This window comes from Cnephaeus nilssonii (assembly GCF_951640355.1).
Source record: "Cnephaeus nilssonii genome assembly, chromosome: 1".
NCBI classification, from domain to species: domain Eukaryota; kingdom Metazoa; phylum Chordata; class Mammalia; order Chiroptera; family Vespertilionidae; genus Cnephaeus; species Cnephaeus nilssonii.
The window spans coordinates 72,803,975-72,827,618 of NC_137072.1; the positions used below are offsets into that span (position 1 = coordinate 72,803,975).

Genomic DNA, 23,644 nt, shown 5'->3' on the forward strand with positions numbered 1-23,644 from the left:
TGGGCGTATAAGATTTCCTGGGTTAAAAAGTCGTCTTATACGCCGGAAAATACGGTAGTCCAATATATCTAATCCATTATATCTAATCCCATCAATATAGTCCAATATACCGTATTTTCTGGCGTATAAAATGACTTTTTAACCCAGGAAAATCTTATACGCCCAGTCGTCTTATATGCCGGAAAGTACGGTACACACACACACACACACACACACACACACACACACACACACTATTTATCATATAGTACCTGTTAAGTGTTAGCTGTGGTGATGGTGGTAATAGTGATAATGATAATGTTGTGACCTTGGACAAATTAATTAACCTCAATTTTCTTAGGTGTAAAATGGAGCTAATAATATGTAGAATGCTTTGAATATTGCACCTGATTTGTACCTTCTGGCTGAATAAAGCTTGCTTCAGCTATGTACATCAAATATCCACTAGTGGATATGGTTTTGATAGTTTATTTTTAACTGCTTCTCAGAGTAAGGGAGAGGCACTTTATTATTTAATAAAGTAATGTAAATGTTCATTTTTAAACTATAGTTCATTAGGAAATAAACATGTTTTGCTTATCTCTGGAATAAGTTAATGACTTTCTTTAAATACTTATTTTAGGAGCAAATATCAATGCACAGACAGAAGAAACTCAAGAAACTGCCTTGACTCTGGCTTGCTGTGGAGGCTTTCTGGAAGTGGCAGACTTTCTAATTAAGGCAGGAGCTGATATAGAACTAGGGTGTTCTACCCCCTTAATGGAAGCTGCTCAAGAGGGTCATTTGGAGTTAGTTAAATACTTATTAGCAGCAGGTAGGCATTTTTGCATTTGGGAGGAGTTTTTTACATGATTTATTTAAGTAAAAATGTTATAATGCAAATAATTTTTCTGATCTTATGGTACACTAATATGTGTGTGGAAAATGATGTGATAATATTTGTGTGTATTCTGAATAAATATTACCTTATTGCTGTTTAAGGTATCTGCAACTTAAATTTCTAGCAGTGATTTTTTTGTTTGTTTGTTTGTTTGTTTTGCTTGTAAAGATGCTGACAATATTCTCTGTTTTCTAGAAATGAATAAAGATACTTTGTCTAATTAGAGGAAATATGGCTTATCTGGAAGAAATTTCTGTGTCCTCATTTATATCTTACGATTGTTTTATTAAGTCTATGTATTGTGTAATACTGTTACAGGAGCTAATGTGCATGCAACAACAGCAACAGGGGATACAGCACTAACATATGCCTGTGAAAATGGTCATACTGATGTAGCAGATGTGTTGCTTCAGGCAGGAGCAGATCTGGTAAGCTATGTCACATTTTAAATCCTAATATTTAAAACTAATACAAAAAATTAATTTAAAATTTTATGGAGAATATAGACAAAAGGTATTTATTTCTGATTTTATGTTAGCTTTTTTACCATAATTATCTCATTTAGACATGTTTTTTCTTTCTACACTGTTTGGTGTCCATTAGTATTTTCCTTGTTAGCAGGACTATATGATCTACTACCCCTCATTCTCCACACACACAAAAAAGGGAAAAACATGTGTTCGATATATTAGTACAAAATTATTTTCTCTTAGATATTTAACTATTTTTAGAAGCTTTTCTGATTTGGTATAAAAAGGCAAATATGGTTTAGAGGTATTTCACTGAACTTAGAAAATAAATTGTTCTTACACTATTCAAAGCATTATTAAATAAAAGAAATTTAAAAGATGTATATTTAATAAAGAATATTTTCCCTCAAATAATTTTTAATTAGTAAGAAGGATGAAAGCCCTAGCTGGTTTGGCTCAGCGGTTAGAGCACTAGCCTGTGGACTGAAGGGTCCCAGATTCGATTCCAGTCAAGGGCACATGCCTGGGTTACGGACTCGATTCCCAGTAGGGCGCATGCAGGAGGCAGCCTATCAATGATTCTCTCTCATTGATGTTTCTATCTCTCCCTCTCCCTTCCTCTCTGAAATCAATAAAAAAAAAAGTATATATACATATATTTTTTTAAAGAAGGATTAAATATTGAGGTCATAATTAAGATTATAAAGAGATGTAATAGAGAAATTACAGAGAGTAAACAAGGTCGGGAGAGCTAAAGAAGTCATCTGAGATTATATTTGGGGCTGGGTAAAATTAAGAAAGGTAGATATGGCAATGTTGTGACAAAAGAGACATTCTAGTTGGAAGAAATAGTATAGGATGGGTATAGCTTTGGAGGTAGAGAAGCATAAAGCAGATGTGCGTGGTGAAAGTAACTAGTCTTCAATTTAGCCTATGAGAGGCTAGAAGTGAGACATGAAAAGGTGGTATTAGTTTCAATTAAAATACATGCTCTCATATGTTCTTGGGATTGATATTAACAAATAAATGAGTTTTCCTGAAGAAGTTCATAGTTTATGACAAATTCTCGTACAGGCTAAAATGGGCTCCTCCGTAATTAGTTTTGCAAACTTGATTTAACTTCTCCTTGAAAGGAGAGGGTTGAATTAGATTATTATTTTGTTCTCTTTCAGCTCTGCATGTGTTGGTAGAACTCTTAGAACACTTGTAACACATTATATTCTAATTAGTTGTGTGTATATTACTTTCTTATTAGAATTTGAGCTTCTTCAGTTAGGAACTATATTTTCAATATTTACCACAGGGCTATGAAACATGCAGCAATGTAATATTGCTTAGTCCCGTGGTCGGCAAACTGCGGCTCACGAGCCACATGCGGCTCTTTGGCCCCTTGAGTATGGCTCTTCCACAAAATACCATGGCCTGTGCGAGTCTATTTTGAAAAAGTGGTGTTAGAAGAAGTTTAAGTTTAAAAAATTTGGCTCTCAAAAGAAATTTCCATCGTTGTACTGTTGATATTTGGCTCTGTTGACTAATGAGTTTGCCGACCACTGGCTTAGTTCATTGCAATTGGAATAACCTAATATATGGCTTAAGAGAAAACCCAAAGGTTGTTCATCAGATGTGAGTCTTAAAAATCCTATATAATAAAAGGGTAATATGCAAATCGACTGAACGATGAAACAACCGGTCGCTATGACGTGCACTGACCACCAGGGGGCAGATGTTCAAAGGAGCTGCCCCCTGGTGATCAGTGCACTCCCACAAGGGGAGTGCCGCTCAGCCAGAAGCTGGGCTCACGGCTGGCAAGCGCAGCTGTAGTCTCCTGCCTCCTCAGCAGCACTAAGGACCCCTCAGGGGATGTCCCACTGCCAGCGGGGAGCGGCCCTAAGCTGGCAATTGGACATCCCCCGAGGGGTCCCAAACTGCGAAAGGATTCAGGCTGGGCTGAGGGATCGCCCTTCTCTCCCCCAGTGCACAAATGTCTTGCACCGGGCCTCTAGTACATATATAAAATACTTTATATTCTCATTGATGTTTCTCACCCTCTCCCTTCTTCTCTCTGACATCAATAAAATCATATTTTAAAATAAAAAAATAAAAAACTTTATCAAAGGTATTTTTCTCAAACCTGTATATTCTAAGATCTGAAAACGTTTCCTGTAGCATTCTCAATTACCCAGCAATCACAAGGATGCAATAGTCTCCATCCTTTTGAAATCTAGAAATCTCTAGTAATATCTTATAATCTACTAGAGGTCCGGTACATGAAATTCATACACAGGGGTGGTGGGGTGTTCTTCAGCCCAGCCTGTATCCTCTCCAATCTGGGACCCCTTGAGGGATGTACGACTGCCCGTTTAGGCCCGATCCCAGTCACAATGCAGGACTGCTGGCTCCCAACCGCTCGCCTGCCTGCCAGCCTGATCACCCCCTAACCGCTCCCCTGCAGCCTGATCAATGCCTAACTGCCCTCCCCTGCCGGCCTGGCCCCCCCACACCCCCAACTGCCCTCCCCTGTGGGCCTGCCCCCCCCCCCCCCCAACTGCCTTCCCCTGCAGGCCTGGTCGCCCTTAACTGTCCTCCCCTGTAGGCCTAGTCGCCCACAGGGCCAGGTACCCCTAATTGCCCTCCTTTGCCAGCCTGGGTCGCCCCTAACTGCCCTCCCCTGCAGGCCTGGTCCCCCCCAACTGCCCTCCCCTGCAGTCCTGGTCCCCCCCAACAGCCCTCCCCTGCAGGCCTGGTCCCCCCCCCAACAGCCCTCCCCTGCCGGCCTGGTCCCCCCCAACTGCCCTCCCCTGCTGGCCTGATCCCTCCCCCCCCCCCCCAACTGTCCTCCCCTGCAGGGCTGGTTGCCCCCAACTGCCCTCCTCTGTCGGCCTGGTGCCGGAAACAAATCAGTTTCACTAAAAGAGAGATGTTGACAGGAAGCCAGGAAGGCTGGTCAACAACCTTAATTGCTCTAACCACTCACTCTTTAGTTGAGACATTGTTAGCTGAAGCAGCCTCCACCTTTGTTTTTCCCATGTAAATTTCTGTTTATCCTGGCTAAGATGTTTTCCCCAAAGCCTCAATAAAAGGGATGGCAGGGCCAGAGCAGTGGTAGTTCTCCCACTAGAGTTGGACCACCGCCTGGCCCCCCATTTCGCCAAATTGAATTTCTTCAAGTCTCCTTTCATTTGTGTGCGGCCCTTCTCCAGAACTTGAACCCTGAACCGGAACCCTGGACCACGCGGGATGTGGAAAAGGGATTTCTACAGCCCGGTTACCCCTAACTGCCCTCCCTTGCAGGACTGGTCTCTCCCAACTGCCCTCCCCTGCCGGCCATCTTGTGGCGGCCATCTTGTATCCACATGGGGGCGGCCATCTTTGACCACATGGGGGCAGCCATCTTGTGTGTTGGATTGACGGTCAATTTGCATATTATCTCTTTATTATATAGGAAGGATGATTGTAGAGTTAAGTTCCCTAGCCTTTTGTTTTTGTATAAGGTAAAGTAGAGATAATGGAAAGTCAAAGAGAGAGATGTACTTACAGAAGTTCATACAGATAGGATAAAAACTTATGAAACAAAAATCACTTGGAGTGGATGATTAATGCTAATAATGATCGTTTCTAGAGGGCTATGCTAGAGTGCCATTCACTGTTCAGGTTTCACAATTCTTTTTGTAGAGAAAGAAGGAAAAATTACCCAGATGGATTTAAACGAGGACATCACAATCACATGAATATATCTCTAGTTCTTAAATTATTTCCATAGGACATGTTTCTAAAGTTAGATTTCTTAAATTGAAATATGTATTTCTTAATTTCCTTCGAAGAATGATGTTTAATATATTTAGATTCAGAAATTAGTCTATCATGAGAAAGAATAACTGTTCACTAGCAATTAAATATCAATTAAGTATGTGTTTTTTTAAATAGGAGCATGAATCTGAAGGTGGAAGAACTCCTTTAATGAAAGCTGCAAGAGCCGGTCATGTTTGTACTGTTCAGTTCTTAATTAGTAAAGGTAGGTTTGTGTAAAAATAGTTTTTGTTTGTTTTGTTTTTAAATCAAAGGTGTCTATCCCTGCACTCAGGTATTTAAAGATTAAGGGATAAAGGACATTTTTTTTGGTGTGCTGAGATTTTGTGAGTGGGTATTTGATAAACATCCTGCAATACATAGAATAGGTCCAAACTATGAATGATGAATATTACCTTTGTCAAGAAACACTTTTATAAAAATTAAAAATTTCTCTATGTAATACTTTAGGGGTTTAGATAACTTACTAGTAAAGTCTGTTCTGTTCATGTAATAATATATCTTGAAATCTGGATTTTTATATTTATGCCACTGATTAACTTGGTAAAAAAAAGAGGAAGACTGTATATAGAAAGACTTTACACAATTAAAAAGGCAGTTTACCAAAAAATATTAAAGAAATGTACAGTTTGTAATTGTTTATACTTAAAGACAAAAAATCAGAAATATCTTGTGATTCAATTATTTGAACACTTGTGATGGATGTCTATACCATAGTTTTTTCAAAAATGGAATTATTTACATATTCAGTATACTCTCTTCTTTGCTTAATTTTAATGAATCCGACTTCAGCTTTTTTCTGCTATTTTATTTCCATTTTCCACATTGCTTAGCACAATGCTTCAAATCCAAGACGAATACTTGTTTTCATTCTCAGATATTCCCATTGGAAAAAGATGATATTATTACTTTCTATGTCATGTTCATTCTCTACACACTTAGCTATCCCTTGGTTTTTCATCCACTTCTCTACTGAATAACTTAAAATGTAAATAAAATTTCATTTCTTAATTTTTAAAAACTGATTATGTTAATAGTATGTTCTTTTATTATCTTCTGGCACATACTGAAGTGTTTATAAATGAAATCGTATCACGTTTGTCTGGGATTTATTTTAGAATATTCAAGATGGCAGAGGAGAATTGATGTATATGTGAAATGAGATTGGCCATTTATTTATAAACATTGAAGCTGGGTAATGGCTATATGGGGCTTTATTATACTGTTCTCTTTACTTTATGATTTTGAAATTTACCATAATTTAAGAAACCACACACTAATAATATGATTTTCGGTGACTTGTCTGTTTCAGGAGCAAATGTGAATAGAACTACAGCTAATAATGACCATACTGTATTGTCCCTGGCTTGCGCAGGGGGTCATCTGGCTGTGGTGGAACTACTTTTGGCTCATGGGGCAGATCCTACTCATCGTTTAAAAGTATGTAACTCATATGTTTCAGGTAGCACTGTGGATTCTTTATTCTTGAATACTAGAAAATATCTACAAGTTGCATTTATAATGGCATTCTTAGTGTATTCATTTACTAAATCTATGATTTTATTGTGTCCTGGACTTTTGGCTTTATCTTCCTTAAATAGTTCTATAAATTAACTTGTTTTAAAAAATGTTTCTTTTCCCTTCCATATCTACTCTTTTAGGATGGCTCGACTATGTTGATAGAAGCAGCAAAAGGTGGCCATACAAGTGTTGTTTGCTATCTTTTGGACTATCCTAATAACTTGCTTTCAGCCCCTCCACCAGATGTCACTCAGTTAACCCCCCCATCCCACGATTTGAATAGGGTAAGACTGAAAACGAAAGCACTTTATATTATATCTTCTTTATTCCCCTATTGCTCAGAGTTTCAGTTTAAACTAGATTATTTTTTGTTGTGATAGGTAGTTCTCTTTGTAGATGTACTTGAAGTGGCTAATGAATATCTGGTATAATATGCAGATTCTAGGTTGATAGTTTTTCTCTCTTATAGCCAGAATAAACATTTGAAGTTAAAGTTCATAAATGTCATGAAAAATAATTGGGTATCAACATATTTTAAGTAAATATGTTATTGTCTGAGAATAAAGCCATATTAAAAATATTTTGAAAAAAGAAAGAAAAAATATTTTGAATAAGTCTTTGTAACTTATTGTTCATTTAAAGCATATTATTTAATGAAGTGTATAGGAAAAGCAGAAACATAATTACTTTCCTTTGTCTTAGGCTCCTCGTGTACCAGTTCAAGCACTGCCCATGGTTGTCCCCCCTCAGGAGCCTGATAAACCACCTGCCAATGTTGCCACTACACTTCCCATCAGGAATAAAGGTCAGTTATACTTCTAAAGACTTAACATGTTGAGGTAAAAATGATAAGATTGCAAAAGCCTAGCCATTTAAAATTATTTTTGCATAAAATTGCATTTTATTGGCATAATTAAAAAAATTTTTACCAATGAAAAAAGCTTATTGCAAGAGAAGATAATTAATAGCACCAACTTGTGCTAGAATTAGAAGTATTAGCAAGAGAGATTCAGATGTTCATCTTTGATGCAATTCTGATTATCCATGATTTCCTCTAATAACTGGTCATTTCTATCCATGTCAAAATGTTAGGCTGGGTATTAGTTGATTAATGTTTTTTTTGTAAAATTAAATTTCTGTAGTGATATGAAGCATGAAATTAAAAAATTAGATTAAAATTTATTTTATAACTGGTATATATTTCATATCTGGAATAACTTTTCTCAACCAATAACTCAAAGTTACTTCAGATATGCTTGTTTGTTTCCCTAGAATTCTGGAGGTCCATATTTGACTTGTGGATGTTACACCATGCATGTTCATAAGTTATGTCCCAAAACCTTACAGCTACTAGTTTTAATCAGTTTTTCTTTTTAAAGAGTTTTATCTGAAGAACCAATGTGGTTTTAATTTTTGGTTTTTGGTTACCCATATTATTTTACCAACAAGAATTCTAAGTATTTTCACCAGCTCTTTCCAATCACTATTACCAATACTGATTGCTGTACCTGTAGCCAGGTCTGTTTTTTCATCTGGCTATCAGAAGATACAGTGGATGGTGTAGTCCAACATCTTTTCTTCCAGAGAAACTGAATCCCAATTCTCTACTGGCCAGGTAGCTGTGGGAATATGTGAATTTATGTCTTGATTTTATCAGTCTTGAAGATGGTAGGCCCCAACAAAGACATATTTTAGTTGGATTTTAATTTCCTGGCACCTCTCAGTGGTTTGGGTACTCTTTGTGTGTATGTGTGTGTGTAAGGCACAACTATTAAATGTGGAAAAACCTTGACTTAGAGGTCTAAATTTTCCCTACATCTTAATAGTTTAGCATTATTTTTTTATTCTTCTGATAAATTTTTACATCATGACCAGATTACACATAGCCGTATATTTTACTTTAATTACACCCTTAGATATCACAAACCTGCATTCCTCTATTGTCTAATTTTAGCCATGTGATACTTTAAAAATTCTGAAATTAATTTTCCAAAGATGACTCTAGCACATAAAATACATACATTTTATGTTTATGATAAAGAAGGTGAATTTGTTTTTAACTCCTTAACACAGTGCATTTTCACCTTCTATGGCTATGATAACTTGGTGCATAACTGTTGGCACTAAACCTCCCAACAGTAACTCTGTAATGAGGATGCCATTCATGTGCACTTCTGAGGGGGTTTCTTTTTTACACAGCTGCTTCTAAACAAAAGTCCAGCAGCCATTTGCCAGCAAACAGCCAGGATGTACAGGGTTACATCACCAATCAGTCTCCAGAGAGCATTGTAGAAGAGGCTCAGGGAAAGTTAACAGAACTGGAACAGAGGATAAAAGAAGCCATAGAAAAGAATGCACAGCTGCAGTCCTTGGAACTGGCTCATGCTGATCAACTTACTAAGGAGAAGATCGAGGAGCTGAACAAAACAAGGGAGGAGCAAATTCAGAAGAAACAAAAGATTTTGGAGGAACTACAGAAAGTAGAACGAGAGTTACAACTGAAAACTCAGCAGCAGCTAAAAAAGCAGTATCTAGAGGTTAAAGCTCAAAGAATTCAACTTCAGCAGCAGCAGCAACAATCTTGCCAACATCTGGGATTACTAACTCCTCTTGGAGAACAGCTTTCCGAAGGAGACTATGCACGATTACAGCAAGTGGATCCCGTTTTGCTTCAAGATGATCCCCAGCAGACTGCTGCTCAGATGGGTTTTGCACCAATCCAGCCTCTGGCCATGCCTCAAGCTTTGCCTCTGGCGGCAGGTCCATTGCCTCCAGGGTCCATCGCAAATCTTACCGAACTGCAAGGAGTAATAGTTGGACAGCCAGTACTGGGCCAAGCACAGTTGGCAGGGCTGGGGCAAGGAATTCTGACAGAAACACAGCAAGGGTTAATGGTAGCCAGCCCTGCTCAGACCCTCAATGACACGCTGGATGACATCATGGCAGGTGGGTTTATATTGTTATGAGCAGGTATCAAAATATGATTTGCTTAAGGCGAGTAAGAGTGTGCCACAATTTTTTGCCATTGCCCAACTTGAGAACTATTTTTGGACTCTTGACCCATGTATATCGTTAGAAATATTAGTTCAATCTCAGAAGTTTTCAAATGGATACAGGTCAAATTAAAGATTAGCTCGTTCAATACAAGTGACTGAAACTCTGTCTTAGCTGAGTAGGCTGGGAATCTAGGTTTTTCAGGAGTGGGGTTGATGTTTGATCTCTGGTTTTCGTTTTTGTTTTTTCTCTTTAAGTTCAGAATACTAAAATTGAATTTTATATTTTTTGCTTCTGTATTCACACCGATAAACTGGGAAATTGATAGAAGTTGAAGTGCAAAACTTAGTAGGATATCAGGAAGCTTATTTGTAAACAGAAATACTTTATATCCTAATGGATCAGACTTCAAACCTGATGGATATTAAAAAAAAAAAAGTTAAAACACCTTTACAACAATAATAACATACCAAACCAAATAGGGTTTGATTGTACTGTATGTCAGTGATTTTATCCCCTGTGAATGTTAATGTGTAGTCTCTTTCTAATTGTATTATGGGAAGGTATGGTCGGGTTCCCTCACAGTATCATAAATATCTCTTTAAATGTGTAATCAGAGAAGAAAGAAAATGTGTAGTCAGAGAAATTTTATTTCATTATAGTTTCATTGGCAAGAAATATTTTAGAAGGTTGTTTTAATGGTTTCCGTTTTTGGTACCTACTTTTTCATAAATTCTGTAAACTAGTGCAATGACATTTTACAGGATTATAAACCATAAGAATGTTATACTGAGACAGATCATTTTCTTCATTAAAAATTAATGAAAAAGAAAATTTGAAGAAGAAGGAAAAGGGAAAAACAAAGAGTTAAATAGTTCTTTCCCCCTATTTTTACTCTTTGGTCTGTACTTTAAAAGACATGAATTTTTCTGATTTTGAAATTATATTTAGTAGCATTACATATTATGGTGAGATTCTATGTAATTTAACGTTGACCTTTTAAAAGAATAAACTAAATTGTATAGTGTTGACATATTTAGCTAACATTCAGAAACTAAGAAACCAGCTAATGAGACAGATTTTGTATACTTAAAATATGCTCTAAAGTTTCCCAGTTCCCTTTTAATATCACATCAATAGTAATATACGGAATGAAAGTCTCTGCTAGTCTTATAGGGTATAATAATTATCTTGGGGGGAAATGGTATTAATCATTAAGAATTGTAAAGTTTCTCTTGATAAGAATTTAATTTTTCTATAGATTTGAAAATTACTACTAATCATCATTAGCTGGTTATAATAATTGGGAATACAATTTAAAGGGATTAGGTATTTTATGAAAATTGGAGCACAGTAGCCCCAATTCCAAATTTGATAATTACTTCCTTAGCCATTAATCTAGATCATAGTGGTGTTCTGTTATGTCAGTTGATCTACCAATGAATGTATAGAGTTAAGTGTTACTTTTCCAATTAAATGAAGAATGGACATTCTATATCAAAGAATATTTAATATTTTTTTATGTGCCACCAGAATTTACCTGATGTTCTTGGGCATAGTTGTCAGACTATGATCAACATCTACACTACTGTTGATCATTCAAAGATTAATGCCCAAACTTTAGTGCTATAGCATTTTTAATAGGGGGAAAAAGGATTGGTGTTCACATATCGACTCCAGAAGTGAGTCGATGCAGGAATAAAATACCCTTAACTGCCACCACCTTTGGAGTTCTCCCACATCAAGTACTGACCTAATTAAATTAGCCCCTGGTTGTCAGCTGGTTGTATGGTGTTTGTGCTGATCAGAATTATTTGAGGTTTGTAACATAGTTTTTCTGTTGATTTTTTTTTTTACCAAAAACATTAGATTCTGCCTATGTGTTCCAGATTTTTAAATATAAAAAAAAATTTTAAGCACATAACTTTTCAGGATATATGACAAATACTTGTCATATTATGAAAATACTTTACTTCTTTATTATGCTTATTTGCATAGGGATAGAAGAAATGGCAGAAGGAAGAACAGGTTTAAAAGCCCAGCTACCTACGTGAAACCTATCCCTGTCATGCATGTGCACATGCATATATACTCCTGCAATCATTTCTGCAATCTTTAAAGTTTTGTGGTAGTACTTGTTCTTTCAGTTGACTAATGACCATTTTGTGTTTCTTTGGGTTTCTTAATATCTTACAACCTCATTAGGCTCAGTAGTCCTTCATTCAGCATAAAACTCTGTTCTTTTTCCCTTATGACCATTTATTAGACTGCTTTTACAAGGTTCAGTATCTTTTTCTCTAGTACTTGGGTGGCCAAATTCTGTCTTCCCTGCCCTACGTACTTGCCAAAGCAAAATCCGTTCTCTGTTTAACTAGTCTTAGTACCTTACCTTTGCTGTGCTCTCAGGTTCCCTCTTTTCTTACCTGATATTAAAAATTTTCTAAACATCTTGTCTCCCTATCTAAAATCTAACCCTAAATGTAAAGTCCCACATGTAAAGATCTGTACCAGAGTTTCTTCACATACCTACATATTTATAATTATTTTAACTATAGAGAATGGATGAATGACAGGCAATTATTTAGTTTTAAATAAGGAAATGAAAATGAGGGAATTGTTTTTTTCCTATCTCCTCTTAGATGAGGTGATAATAATAATTTGACCAAAAATAAGAAAACTTAAAGTATGTTCTTTAAGGAACTTATTCCAATTGAAATGTAAGAGCCATAAATTTTATATTTTTGAAATAGAACATGTACATTTAAATTATCTTGATTTTTTTAAAAATTAATGTACAAGCTATCAATATGGAGTAATAATATCAAGGTCATTAGATGATCAATTAAGTATATTAGTATAAGCCTTTTTCTATTGATCTGATTCCATAAGGCTTCAAACAGTGTTTTGTGTTTTGATTTGATTTGTTTTGTTTTGTTCCCTTCTTTGTTTTTCCTTTGGCTTTTAAGTGGACTTAAAAAATGTGTAATTTGAGAATGTGTGTTACTATAATGTATAGTACATGTTTGTGCCTGAACTAAGGATTTTTTGTAAAATAGATTTCTTAATTGACAATCATGTTTATAATTGTTATGAGATCAATTTTAGTTTTGTTTTTGGTGGGATTATAACCTCTTGCCTGGTTTCAGATCCAGTTGTGTATCATGATTGTTTTCTGTCTGATGTAGTTGGTAACTAAGTTGGTAACATAAATCTACACTACTGTTGATCATTCAAAGATTAATGCCCAAACTTTAGTGCTGTAGCATTTTTAATAGGGGAAAAAAGGATTGGTGTTCACATATCGACTCCAGAAGTGAGTCGATGCAGGAATAAAGTACCCTTAACAGCCACCACCTTTGGAATTCTCCCACATCAAGTACTGACCTAATTAAATTAGCCCCTCTCAATTTGCATATTTTTGTGAAAATATCATGTGAAATTATACTTAGAAGAACTAACAATAATCTGTATCTGAAGGATGTTTGTGTGCGTGCATACATTTATTTCTACCCTAATCTTTTAATTTTGTCCTTATAAGTCAGTGTGATTGCTGGATTGATTGGTGGACATTTTATCCCCTCAGAATACTTCTACATGTGAGAAACTGTATTTCTGTGTGAGGATCAAATTTTTATGTTTGACTATGCTGTCGTAGTAAGGACTACAATTCAGAATATAATTATCCCCCTGACTGCAGTTAAATAGTAGGAAGCATTTTAAATGATTGGATAGCAAGGTTCTCCCAAACAGTGATATTACTTATATTAGTTATAGAATATAAGGTGTGGAATTGTCAAGTAAAAATTACATTCTTCTCCTTCTGAACATGACTATTTTACCTTTTATTCCTTTTCTGACTAGGAAAGTATAATGGACAACTTAATCCATTTGCATTTATATTTAATTTACATTCGTAAAAATATTTTTATTTTCAGGGTTATTTTGAATTAAGCTTTTATGATTACATACCATAAGAGAGGAATTTGTTTTTCAGATGATTAATTAGAAAATGGGTTACTCTCAGTATACATTATAATTTTGGACTGTTGTCCAAAGTCAGAAATAACCAGGATAATGAGTTACTAGTACTGTGGCAGTCTACCTCTAGTCATTTTGGTTTTTTTAAGAAGTCTATAGATATTTTCCAATAATTATTTCTTACTATTACCTAACAATGTTTTATCCTTATTAAGTGCAGTTATTTTGTTCAACAGCAGTCAGTGGAAGAGCATCTGCAATGTCAAACACTCCTACCCACAGTATTGCTGCTTCCATTTCCCAACCTCAGACTCCAACTCCAAGTCCCATCATCTCTCCTTCAGCCATGCTTCCTATCTACCCTGCCATTGATATTGATGCACAGGTAAGCTTCAAATGATGGAAATATATATCTTCATTAGACACATTAATCAGTGATTTAAATGATCCTAGAATGCTTTGTCTCTGGGCAGAGACTTGAGCCACAATTCGAAATAAATTAGAATCTACATTAAAAAATAAAAATAAAAACAGCCCTAATCAGTTTGGCTCAGTGGATAGAGCTTCGGCCTGCGGACTGAAAGGTCCCAGGTTCGATTCTGGTCAAGGGCATGTACCTTGGTTGCGGGCACATCCCCAGTAAGAGGTGTGCAGGAGGCAACTGATCAATGTTTCTCTCTCATCAATGTTTCTAACATTCTATCCCTCTCCCTTCCTCTCTGTAAAAAATCAATAAAATAAATTTTTAAAAAAGATAGAAAAAAATTAAAAACATCAAATATGGATTATTACTAATAATTATGTGATGGTCTAATTTCTAAGGTCATCAAATAATCCTTTTAAAACACTTCAGTTTACAGAGGATATAGAAAGAAATAACTTAAGATTTGTGTGTGTGTGTTTTTTTCTACTCTTAAATGAAAAGATATGCTTTAAAATTCATAATGGATTGCATATAAAAGAAAAGATTGAGGGTGGTGCTGGCAGGGGCAGAGGGTGAGTGGAAGTGGAAGAAGGCATAGTGGGGATAAATAGTGTGGGGGGAGAAATTAAAAATAAAATAGTAAAAAAAATGTTACATGTATATCATCTTTGAAAATTGTGATCTTGCTGACTGACATGTAGTGAGTTTGTGTGTGTGTGTGTGTGTGTGTGTTGAACACTGTTAAGTAAAAAACAAACGAACAAACAAACCCAGTTCTTAAAAAAGGTAGTTTACTATGGAATCTCAAGGCAAGGTGAGGTTAGAGAGGAGAGGATAGCTGTGTTTTATTCTAAAGAAATGCTAAGAGATCTAGCTTAGAAAACAGTTGAGCAAGGTAAGGGTATATGGCCTACTTTAGGACTGAGAAATGTTTACAGTTAATTTAGTTTTATATTTTGATTGAATGTGTATTGGGGGTGAAGTTGTACATGATTAAACCTTGTTTTATAAATGATTAGTTTTTATTAAACTTGAATTTCAGGATGTATGTATGTGTGTTATTGGACCATTAAGAACATGCACTCTTAACCTATTTAAAATACAGCTTGTTGGGGGCAGGGGCAGACTGGAAGAGGTCAATAGGGGTAAAAGGGGACATACGTAATAACTTACAACAACAAAGATTTAAAAAAATAAACAATAAACTGTTGTGATATAAAAATATATAGCTTGTCATTAAAATGCTTCTTGGTAATACTGTGAAAAGGAATTTCAGTTCCATTCTTACTTGCTTCCCAAATGTTTATTTTCTATTTTCTGTTGTTTTAACTTTTATTTTTTAGCACTTAAAATTGTCAGGGAATGTTTTTAAGGAGTTATCTAATCTTCAGACTGCATATACAAGGTATCTACTCTTGTTTTTTTTGTTTTTTTTTAAATGTATATTTTATTGATTTTTTACAGAGAGGAAGGGAGAGGGATAGAGAGTTAGAAACATCGATGAGAGAGAAACATCGATCAGCTGCCTCCTGCACACCCCCTACTGGGGATGTGCCCGCAACCAAGGTACATGCCCTTGACCGGAATCGAACCTGGGACCCTTCAGTCCGCAGGCCGATGCTCTATCCACTGAGCCACACCGGTTAGGGCAACTCTTGTTTTTTTAATATATATATTTTTTATTGATTTCAGAGTGGAAGAGAGAGGGAGAGATAGAAACATCAGTGATGAGAGAGAATCATTGATTGGCTGCCTCCTGCACACCCCACACTGGGGATCGAGCCCCCAACTCAGGCATATGCCCTGACTAGGAATCAAACCATGACCTCCTGGTTCATAGGTTGATGGCTGAAGGGAGGTAGCTGCTCTTAAATACTCATTTCCCTGATGAAGAAACTGAGGCTAAGAGATTATTCATTTTGCTTACAATCACTTAATTTAGCTAAGTAACGGGGCTGGGGGTCATACTTAGGTCAGTTTGACTTCAAAGACAACCTTCTTACATAACATACTATACAGCCTTCTTTAAAAATATGAGACATTTACTTGAACTATAATGGCTTTTTTTAAAAAAATGTATTTTAAAATATATATATATTTTTTTAATTGATTTTTTACAGAGAGGAAGGGAGAGAGATAGTTAGACACATCCATCAGCTGCCTCCTGCACGCCCCCTACTGGGGATGTGCCCACAACCAAGGTACATGCCCTTGACCGGAATCGAACCCGGGACCCTTCAGTCCGCAGGCCTACGCTCTATCCACTGAGCCACACCGGTTTCGGCAATAATGGCTTACTTTTAATATTGATAGTGTTGGATTGAACTTGGTATTGAATTTGTATTATTTTCCTCCAATTTCTTTTACTCCTGAGGTTATGTTTTTTAAAATACGTTTTTATTGATTTTTAGAGAGATAGGAGAGGAGAGAGATAGATAATTAGAAACATTGATGAGAGAGAAACATCTATCTGCTGCCTCACCAGGGATCAAGCCTGCAACCCTGGCATGTGCTCTGACAAGAAGTCAAACCTGCACCACACTAGCTGGGCAGAGGCTGTTATGTTTTAACCAGAAGTATATTTTCTAGTTTTTGTGGGATCAAGAATTAATCTATAAGCAAAAGTAAAAGGATTTCTTTTAAAAAATGCTTTTCAATAAAGCAGCCACAGGAATAGTTCCTCCATATATGATCATGATTTTATTGAATTTGAAATTATTATAGTGACAGTGAAATTTTACCTGACTATACCACCCAACCATCACTGTATTGTAAATTAATCTCTGAGGAGTTAGACACATAGATACTTTAAAAAATAGTATTAGTTAATTTTAAAAAGTGTAATTTATATTTTAAATGTCATAGACATGCTTACATAAAAAGATTTAACTGTGGTTCCTTAAGAATCTGCTCCTTCTTTACCTGGTCTCTACATGGAGGTTTTTCCAGTAGCCTAGCATGAATTAATACTACTTTTCATGGAGTTTACCATAATTGCTTAGTTAGACATTAGGAAATTTCTTCTTTGGGAAACAAAATAAAATGAATATTCAGAAATAATTGTTCACCATTTTTTTGTTAATTTTAATGTTAACTTTGTGTTTAATCTAGTTTTTATGATACCAAGCAGGTATGTTAAGTGATAAAGATTCCTTTATACTAAATTGGTCTGAATTTTTTTCTAGATTCTAAAATGAAAATTCCTTGAGATTTTACTTACTGGATATTTTGGTTTATGTGTGCAAGTACTGTGCCATAATAGACAAGTGATATGATAAACTTCCTTCCTGTTTTGAAAGATGAAACATCTATATATATAAAACATCTTAAGTTCGCCAAACGACCAGAATGGTGGAACAACCAGAACAGCTGTTGGCTATGATGCGCACTGCGGCAGCCAACCTTCCCCATGGGGGCCCCAGTCTCCCCCCAACCTCTCACGGCCCCTCCCCCTGGCTGGCCCCGCCCCCTATCATCCCCCACCCTGATCAGGGGCAGAGCCAGCTGGCCAACTGCCCGCATCCCCTCCCCTACCCCAACGGCCCGGCCAGCCAGACCCCACCCGTGCACAAATTTGTGCACCAGGCCTCTAGTTCTCTAATAATTCAAGCCTTTATTTGTTTATTCAATAAGCCTTGACATGTACATTTTTCACTTTATAACTTTTAATTTAATCTTCATAACAATCCCATGAAGTAGATACTGTTATTAACATTTTATATATGAGAAAAGTGAGACTTAAGAGATAATAACTACCTTGCCCAACAGCTAATTTATGGTAGAGCCAGCTTTCAAACAACCCCTGCATTCAGGCTCTAGAATCTATGCTTTTAAAATATTGCCTATGCTATCTGTTTTAACCTGGTGAATTAGATTCTAGAAAATGAGCCCACCACCTACATGGCAAAAGATCATGTTTCCTTCATCTTTGCATCTTTTCTGCATGTTCCCTTGGCCATACTGAATATTTATATCAAATCTTAATTTAAGAAAGAACAAAAGAAATGTGAATTTTTTTCAAAGCCTCAGTATACTAGTATGTCTCCTTTTTAAAATGTTAATGATTCTTAAAATGGTCATACCTTAAACTCCTTTTATTGATTCAGATGCTCAGGAACTAATATTTTTAACAAGAATTAGCAGAAATTATGTTTAATTCCCAGACATTGCTGAATGCTTTAGAGAGGAATTTACATTTTTTGTAAGGTTCCTCAAATCTTATATAACTAGAAATAACCTTAGGTGTGCAAGTGTTTACCACGGGCTTTTCAACTCTCATGTAATGGTTTTATTGAATCGGGTCTGAATATTTTCAAAACAAGATTGATACCACATTAAAATTTATTTTAGGAAACATTCATAAATGATAGTTTGAAAGAATTACTTGGGCTGTTTTACTATAACTTTTGACAGCATCCTTATCAATTTGGGCTGGGGTAGGTCTCTATTTGGCGGGGGAGGCGGGGAGAGTGGAAACCTCATTTCAAAAATTATTTCATTCTTGCCCTGGCTGGTATGGCTCAGTTGGTTGGGTGTCCTCCCATGCACCAGGAGGTTACCTGTTCTATCCCCAGTCAAGGGCACATGCTGGGGTTGCAGGCTCTATCCCTGGTACAGGGCGTGCAGGAGGCAGCTGGTAGATGATGTGCTCTCGCATCAATGTTTCTCTCTCTCCCTTCCCCTCTCTCTAGACCAGTGATGGGTAACCTTTTGAGCTTGGTGTGTCAAACTTCGCCAAAAAACTGAGCATAACTCGGGTAGTGTGTCACTTTGAGGAAAAAACATTATTTCGCAAATGTTTCTTCCTCAGGAGCAGCAAATGTTTCATCCTCGGCATGAGGCCACCTCAGCGGCCGCGTGTCATCAGAAATGGCTACGCGTGTCAGTGCTGACACGCGTGTCATAGGTTCGCCATCACTGCTCTAGACTATTCTTTAAAAAAAATATATTATTTTGCCCTGGCTGGTTTTTCTCAGTGGTTAGAGCATCAGTCTGCAGGTTCGGTTCTTGGTCAAGGGTACATACCTAGGTTACAGGTTTGATCCCTGGCCCTGGGGTTGGGGTGCATGTGGGAAGTAACCAATTGATGCCTCTCTGTCTTTCTCTTTCTCTCTCTCTTTTTCTCCTTCCTTTCCCTTTCTCCATTCCACTCTAAAAATCAATGGGAAAAATATATCCTCAAGTGAGGATTAACAAAAATAAACTTTAATTCTTATTTTCAAATGATTGCCACAAAATGTTATACAGTGCAGTTACCCACTCTTAAGTTCCCCAAGGAATTTGACCGACCCTCCTTTCTCAGGTTTAAATATACTATTTCTTCAAATCTCAAAATACATTATTCAATATTTCTCTCATAGTTTGAGCCACTACATTTGCCCTGTATAGTAACCAGTAAGTTCCTAGTGATCAGGGTCAACCCTAGAGTACTTAGCAGAGTACTTTGATATAAAAGGTACTTAATAAATATCAGTTGAAATGATGTTTTATAATATGATTTTAAAAACCAGTATTTTATTAATCCCCTAAAATTTTCATGCTTATCTTTTTCAAATTTTGTCTCTTCATTCTCTATTTTTAAGATTGATACCAATTTCCTAAATTACTCTTTAATCTTTAACCCCAAGAAGATTTTTAGAAACCTCATAAACTTTATAAAATTGAGTCTTCTACTCATTGAGAGCACATAAGACAGATGGGCTTATGTTACATTGACCTTAGTTGTGTTTTAGCTGTGATGTAATAGAAAAGCAGGATTTTGTGTGACCATCGGAAGGTTGTTACTCTGAGCCTTTGTCTCCTTTTCTCTGAAATCAGACAATAATTTCTTCTTATAAACCTGAAATGAAGATCAAATACTTTCACAATCAGAGCTGTCACTCATTTAAGTATTCATGTCCTTCTCCGTTGTTGTAGTTGGTGCATCTCTCCCTTGTGGCCATCCCTGATCTCTGCAGTCAGTAGCTCTGCTCTCTGCCAGCCTCTTCTGCAGAGCAGCTTTTGCGGTCTCCCTCTTCATCACTGACTAGTAGGCTTTTCTTATTTCTTGAATCTTTATCAGTTTTGTCTTTTATTTCTTGTTATTTTTTTTTGTAATGGAATTTGTTTTTTAGAGCTATTGACCTTCTGGGAGAATATACCTTTCCTTTTAATATTTATTACATAAATATAATAAATAGTATATAAATACACAAATACATTAAGTATAGTGTATTTCATATATACAGGGTGGGGCAAAAGTAGGTACAGTTCATATGGGAAAAAAGTAGGTTTACAGTTGTGAGTATGCGGAATGCAGAGTTTATTTTTATATTAACATTTACTAATCTATTATTTTTCATATGAACAATTTTAAACCTACTTTTGCCCCACCCTCTAATTCTTTATTTCATTAGTAATAGTCTTCGAATGTGTGACCCTATTGCCATTCATTTAACTTAATTTTTTTTTTTCCCTAACAAAGCAACAATTATAGATGGAAGGTACAGACATAAATAAGACATGTTTATTACCTTCTAGGAATCAATAGTCTTCTGAGGGTGGTAGACACATAACTAATGTTAGTATAAGTAAGATTGGCATTAAGTGCTATAATAGAGGTACATATGTAAGATGTTTTAGAACAGCACTGTATAATAGAAAAATAATGTAAGACATATATGTAATTTAAAGTTTTCTAATAGCCATATTTAAAAAAGCAAACAAATAGGTGGAATGAATTTTAAGAATGTATTTTAACTTAATATATCCATAACACTGTTATTTAAATATGTAATCAATATAACAAATTGTTGTTTTACATTTTTATTTCATACTAAAATCTTCCAAATTTGGTGTGAATGTTACACTTACAGCTTAAAGTGATCAAATAAGTCAGTCCCAGACTAATCAGGATGTTTTGTCACCCTGTTTAGAAAATATCTCAACTTGGACTTCATTGGAAATATTTGATTTGTACTTCAGTTTGATTAAGTAGATTGCATAGATTTGATTAAGTTGAAAAAGTAGATTCATATACTCACATTGCTCCAGGCATATACTAAAAAGCTTTCTAATAACAAAATCAAATATCAATTTTAAAATTTATATTAAATTAGATAAAATTTAAAATTTAGTTCCTCATTCACACTATACATGTTGCTAGTAGTTACCTTTTTTATATCACACAAATTAGAGTACTAAAAATATGAGGACTTGGTTAGTTCACTAAATAAGCATTTTAAGTATGGTAGAGATGACAACTGGCTAATCCATTATTGGTTACTATCATTAGCAGAAGTCAGAGATCAACTGTGTATAAATAGTGTCCTGTCTCAATTATTATAGTTTTCCTTTCCAAATACTCTTTATTTTTTTTTTATTTTTTTTTTTTCCCTTTAGGTATTTGGGGGCTTTGTTCTCTAATGCAGTAAAGTTCTGTGGAAAAAAATTTTTTCAGTACAAGGCTTGATTTCAACTTTTTTAACTGGGTCCAGAACAGTTAATATAGCCTCACTGCTGAGGATTTTACTTAATATCCTTTGTGTTTTGAAGTCTTTCAACTCTGGCTGGTCGGAACCAAACTATTCCTGGCCCTGTGTAAGCTCTGGGTGTTGTTCAGCCTGATAATACCTTCTGGTGGTCTTTTCCTGACTTCATGCAAATGTGCTGATCAAAACTCAGCTGAAGACTCCAGGGAAACCCTCTACAGATCTTTGTAGTTTTCATTCTCTATAGCAATTTCCTCTCCAGTACTCTGCCCCAGGAGGTTCTAGTCACCTTAACCTCTACAAACTCTGTCTTCTCAACTCAGGGAGATTGCCAGGCTGTGTTTGAATACCCTCTTTCTGCACTACAGCCTGGAAACTCTAGGCAATAAATTGAGTAAATAATTTCTGTCCTCAGGGATTACTGTCACATAACTGCCATTAATGGCTGGAATCGAAAGTGAATCCACAGTATTTCTTTTAATTGTGGAGCTGAAAACAGTATATGGTTGAAAATCATGCTGCTTTTCTTCATGTTTGCTTCAAAAATTGCTCATGAAGTTCAAATATTTGTAGCCTTTAAAAAAAGTCACAGGTTGATCACTAATGGAAAAAAGACAACTTTTACTATCCAGTGTTTGCTATAATAGAGTGATACATATTTATTTGTATGTATTTGGTACATGTATAGATTATGGAATTGATGTTAACATTTTAAAATTATATACTGAGCTAATCATAAAATTAATTTTTTACAGACTGAAAGTAATCATGACACAGCACTAACACTTGCCTGTGCTGGTGGTCATGAGGAACTGGTACAAACATTACTAGAGAGAGGAGCTAGTATTGAGCACCGAGATAAGAAAGGTATGGCCAACTTTTGTTAATACTTTTTTCTTCTGGAATATTTGTGTTCTGTGAAGAAATACTACTTCTAGGTCTATTTTGATGGAAAATAGTATTGTTCCTTTGCTTAGTATGTAGTGAGATCATTATTTTTCTCCAGGTTTTACTCCACTCATCTTGGCTGCTACAGCTGGTCATGTTGGTGTTGTGGAAATATTGCTGGACAATGGTGCAGACATTGAAGCCCAGTCAGAAAGAACCAAGGACACACCACTATCTTTGGCTTGTTCTGGGGGAAGGCAGGAGGTAACAATTTCTCCAGTGTAACTTTTTCTCTCCATCTATTTAGTAAATTTATGCCTTAACTTATATGATTGTATGGTAACAAAAGATTGACATTTAGATTTATCACGAGCCTGAAGCATGCCTTCACTAAGTGACTCCACTATTCCTAACTCTGGTCTTGAACTACTGGGAAAAGGTTTATACTATCTTATATCTTCATATATTTGAGTCTATATTTGCCAGTCTGTTCATTAACATTTATTTGTTATTTTCCAGTTAGTATTTTAGGATATAGTTTAATAGTAAGAACAAGGGTAGGAGTTATGATCTTAAACAATCCTTAACTTCTGTGTCTTATTTGTAAAAGGAAGATGAAAATACTAGTACCTGTTGTTAGACTTCTTTGGTACCTTAAGTGACATAATGGACAAAAGATTTATAAATGGCCAATAAGCATTTAAATGCTAAATATTTTTGGCTATCAGAGAATGCAAATTAAGATACCACCACACAGCCACTAGAATGGCTAAGATCATAAAGACTGACAATACCAAATGTTGCCAAGGGTGTGGAGCAACTAGAACTCACTCATTGTCGATGAGAGTGTAAGTAGTAGAACCACTTTAAGCAGCTTTATTCAAAATTCTCAAAAACTAGAAAGGCAAAGTTGTTCATCATTGGGATAGTAGATAGTTTATCACATATTCATTTAATGGATTGCTACACAGTACACACAAATGACTCTCAAACACTGATGTCATGTATATGAAGATCTAAAATAGATTAATCTGTGGGTGGGGTTGACTGGGAAAGGGCATGAGTAAATAATAAGAATTTAAATTACATTATGTTTATGAATGTCAGTATTCATTGAATGTACACTTAAGTTTTGAGCATTTATTGTTTCACCTAAAAAAACTTTATGTGAAATTTCACCCAAAAAACCTGAAAACAAGTACATAAAAGTCTA

At 35.8% G+C, this 23,644-nt stretch overlaps 1 protein-coding gene across 6 annotated transcripts in view; it reads left to right on the plus strand.

Moving 5' to 3' along the window:
• The window catches only part of ANKRD17 (ankyrin repeat domain 17), a 163,751-nt gene that overhangs the window by 85,426 nt on the left and 54,681 nt on the right, over positions 1–23,644 (plus strand). For 2 of the 6 annotated variants that reach the window (XM_079767840.1, XM_079767842.1), the window contains exons 9-18: positions 623–814; positions 1,199–1,308; positions 5,275–5,362; positions 6,470–6,597; positions 6,819–6,962; positions 7,381–7,483; positions 8,878–9,624; positions 13,887–14,035; positions 22,299–22,410; positions 22,550–22,695. In XM_079767840.1, coding sequence (XP_079623966.1) covers positions 623–814; positions 1,199–1,308; positions 5,275–5,362; positions 6,470–6,597; positions 6,819–6,962; positions 7,381–7,483; positions 8,878–9,624; positions 13,887–14,035; positions 22,299–22,410; positions 22,550–22,695 — 1,919 coding nt within the window. The remainder of the gene's footprint in view (positions 1–622; positions 815–1,198; positions 1,309–5,274; positions 5,363–6,469; positions 6,598–6,818; positions 6,963–7,380; positions 7,484–8,877; positions 9,625–13,886; positions 14,036–22,298; positions 22,411–22,549; positions 22,696–23,644) is intronic. The other 4 variants (XM_079767843.1, XM_079767845.1, XM_079767841.1 and 1 more) reach the window with 3 other exon arrangements.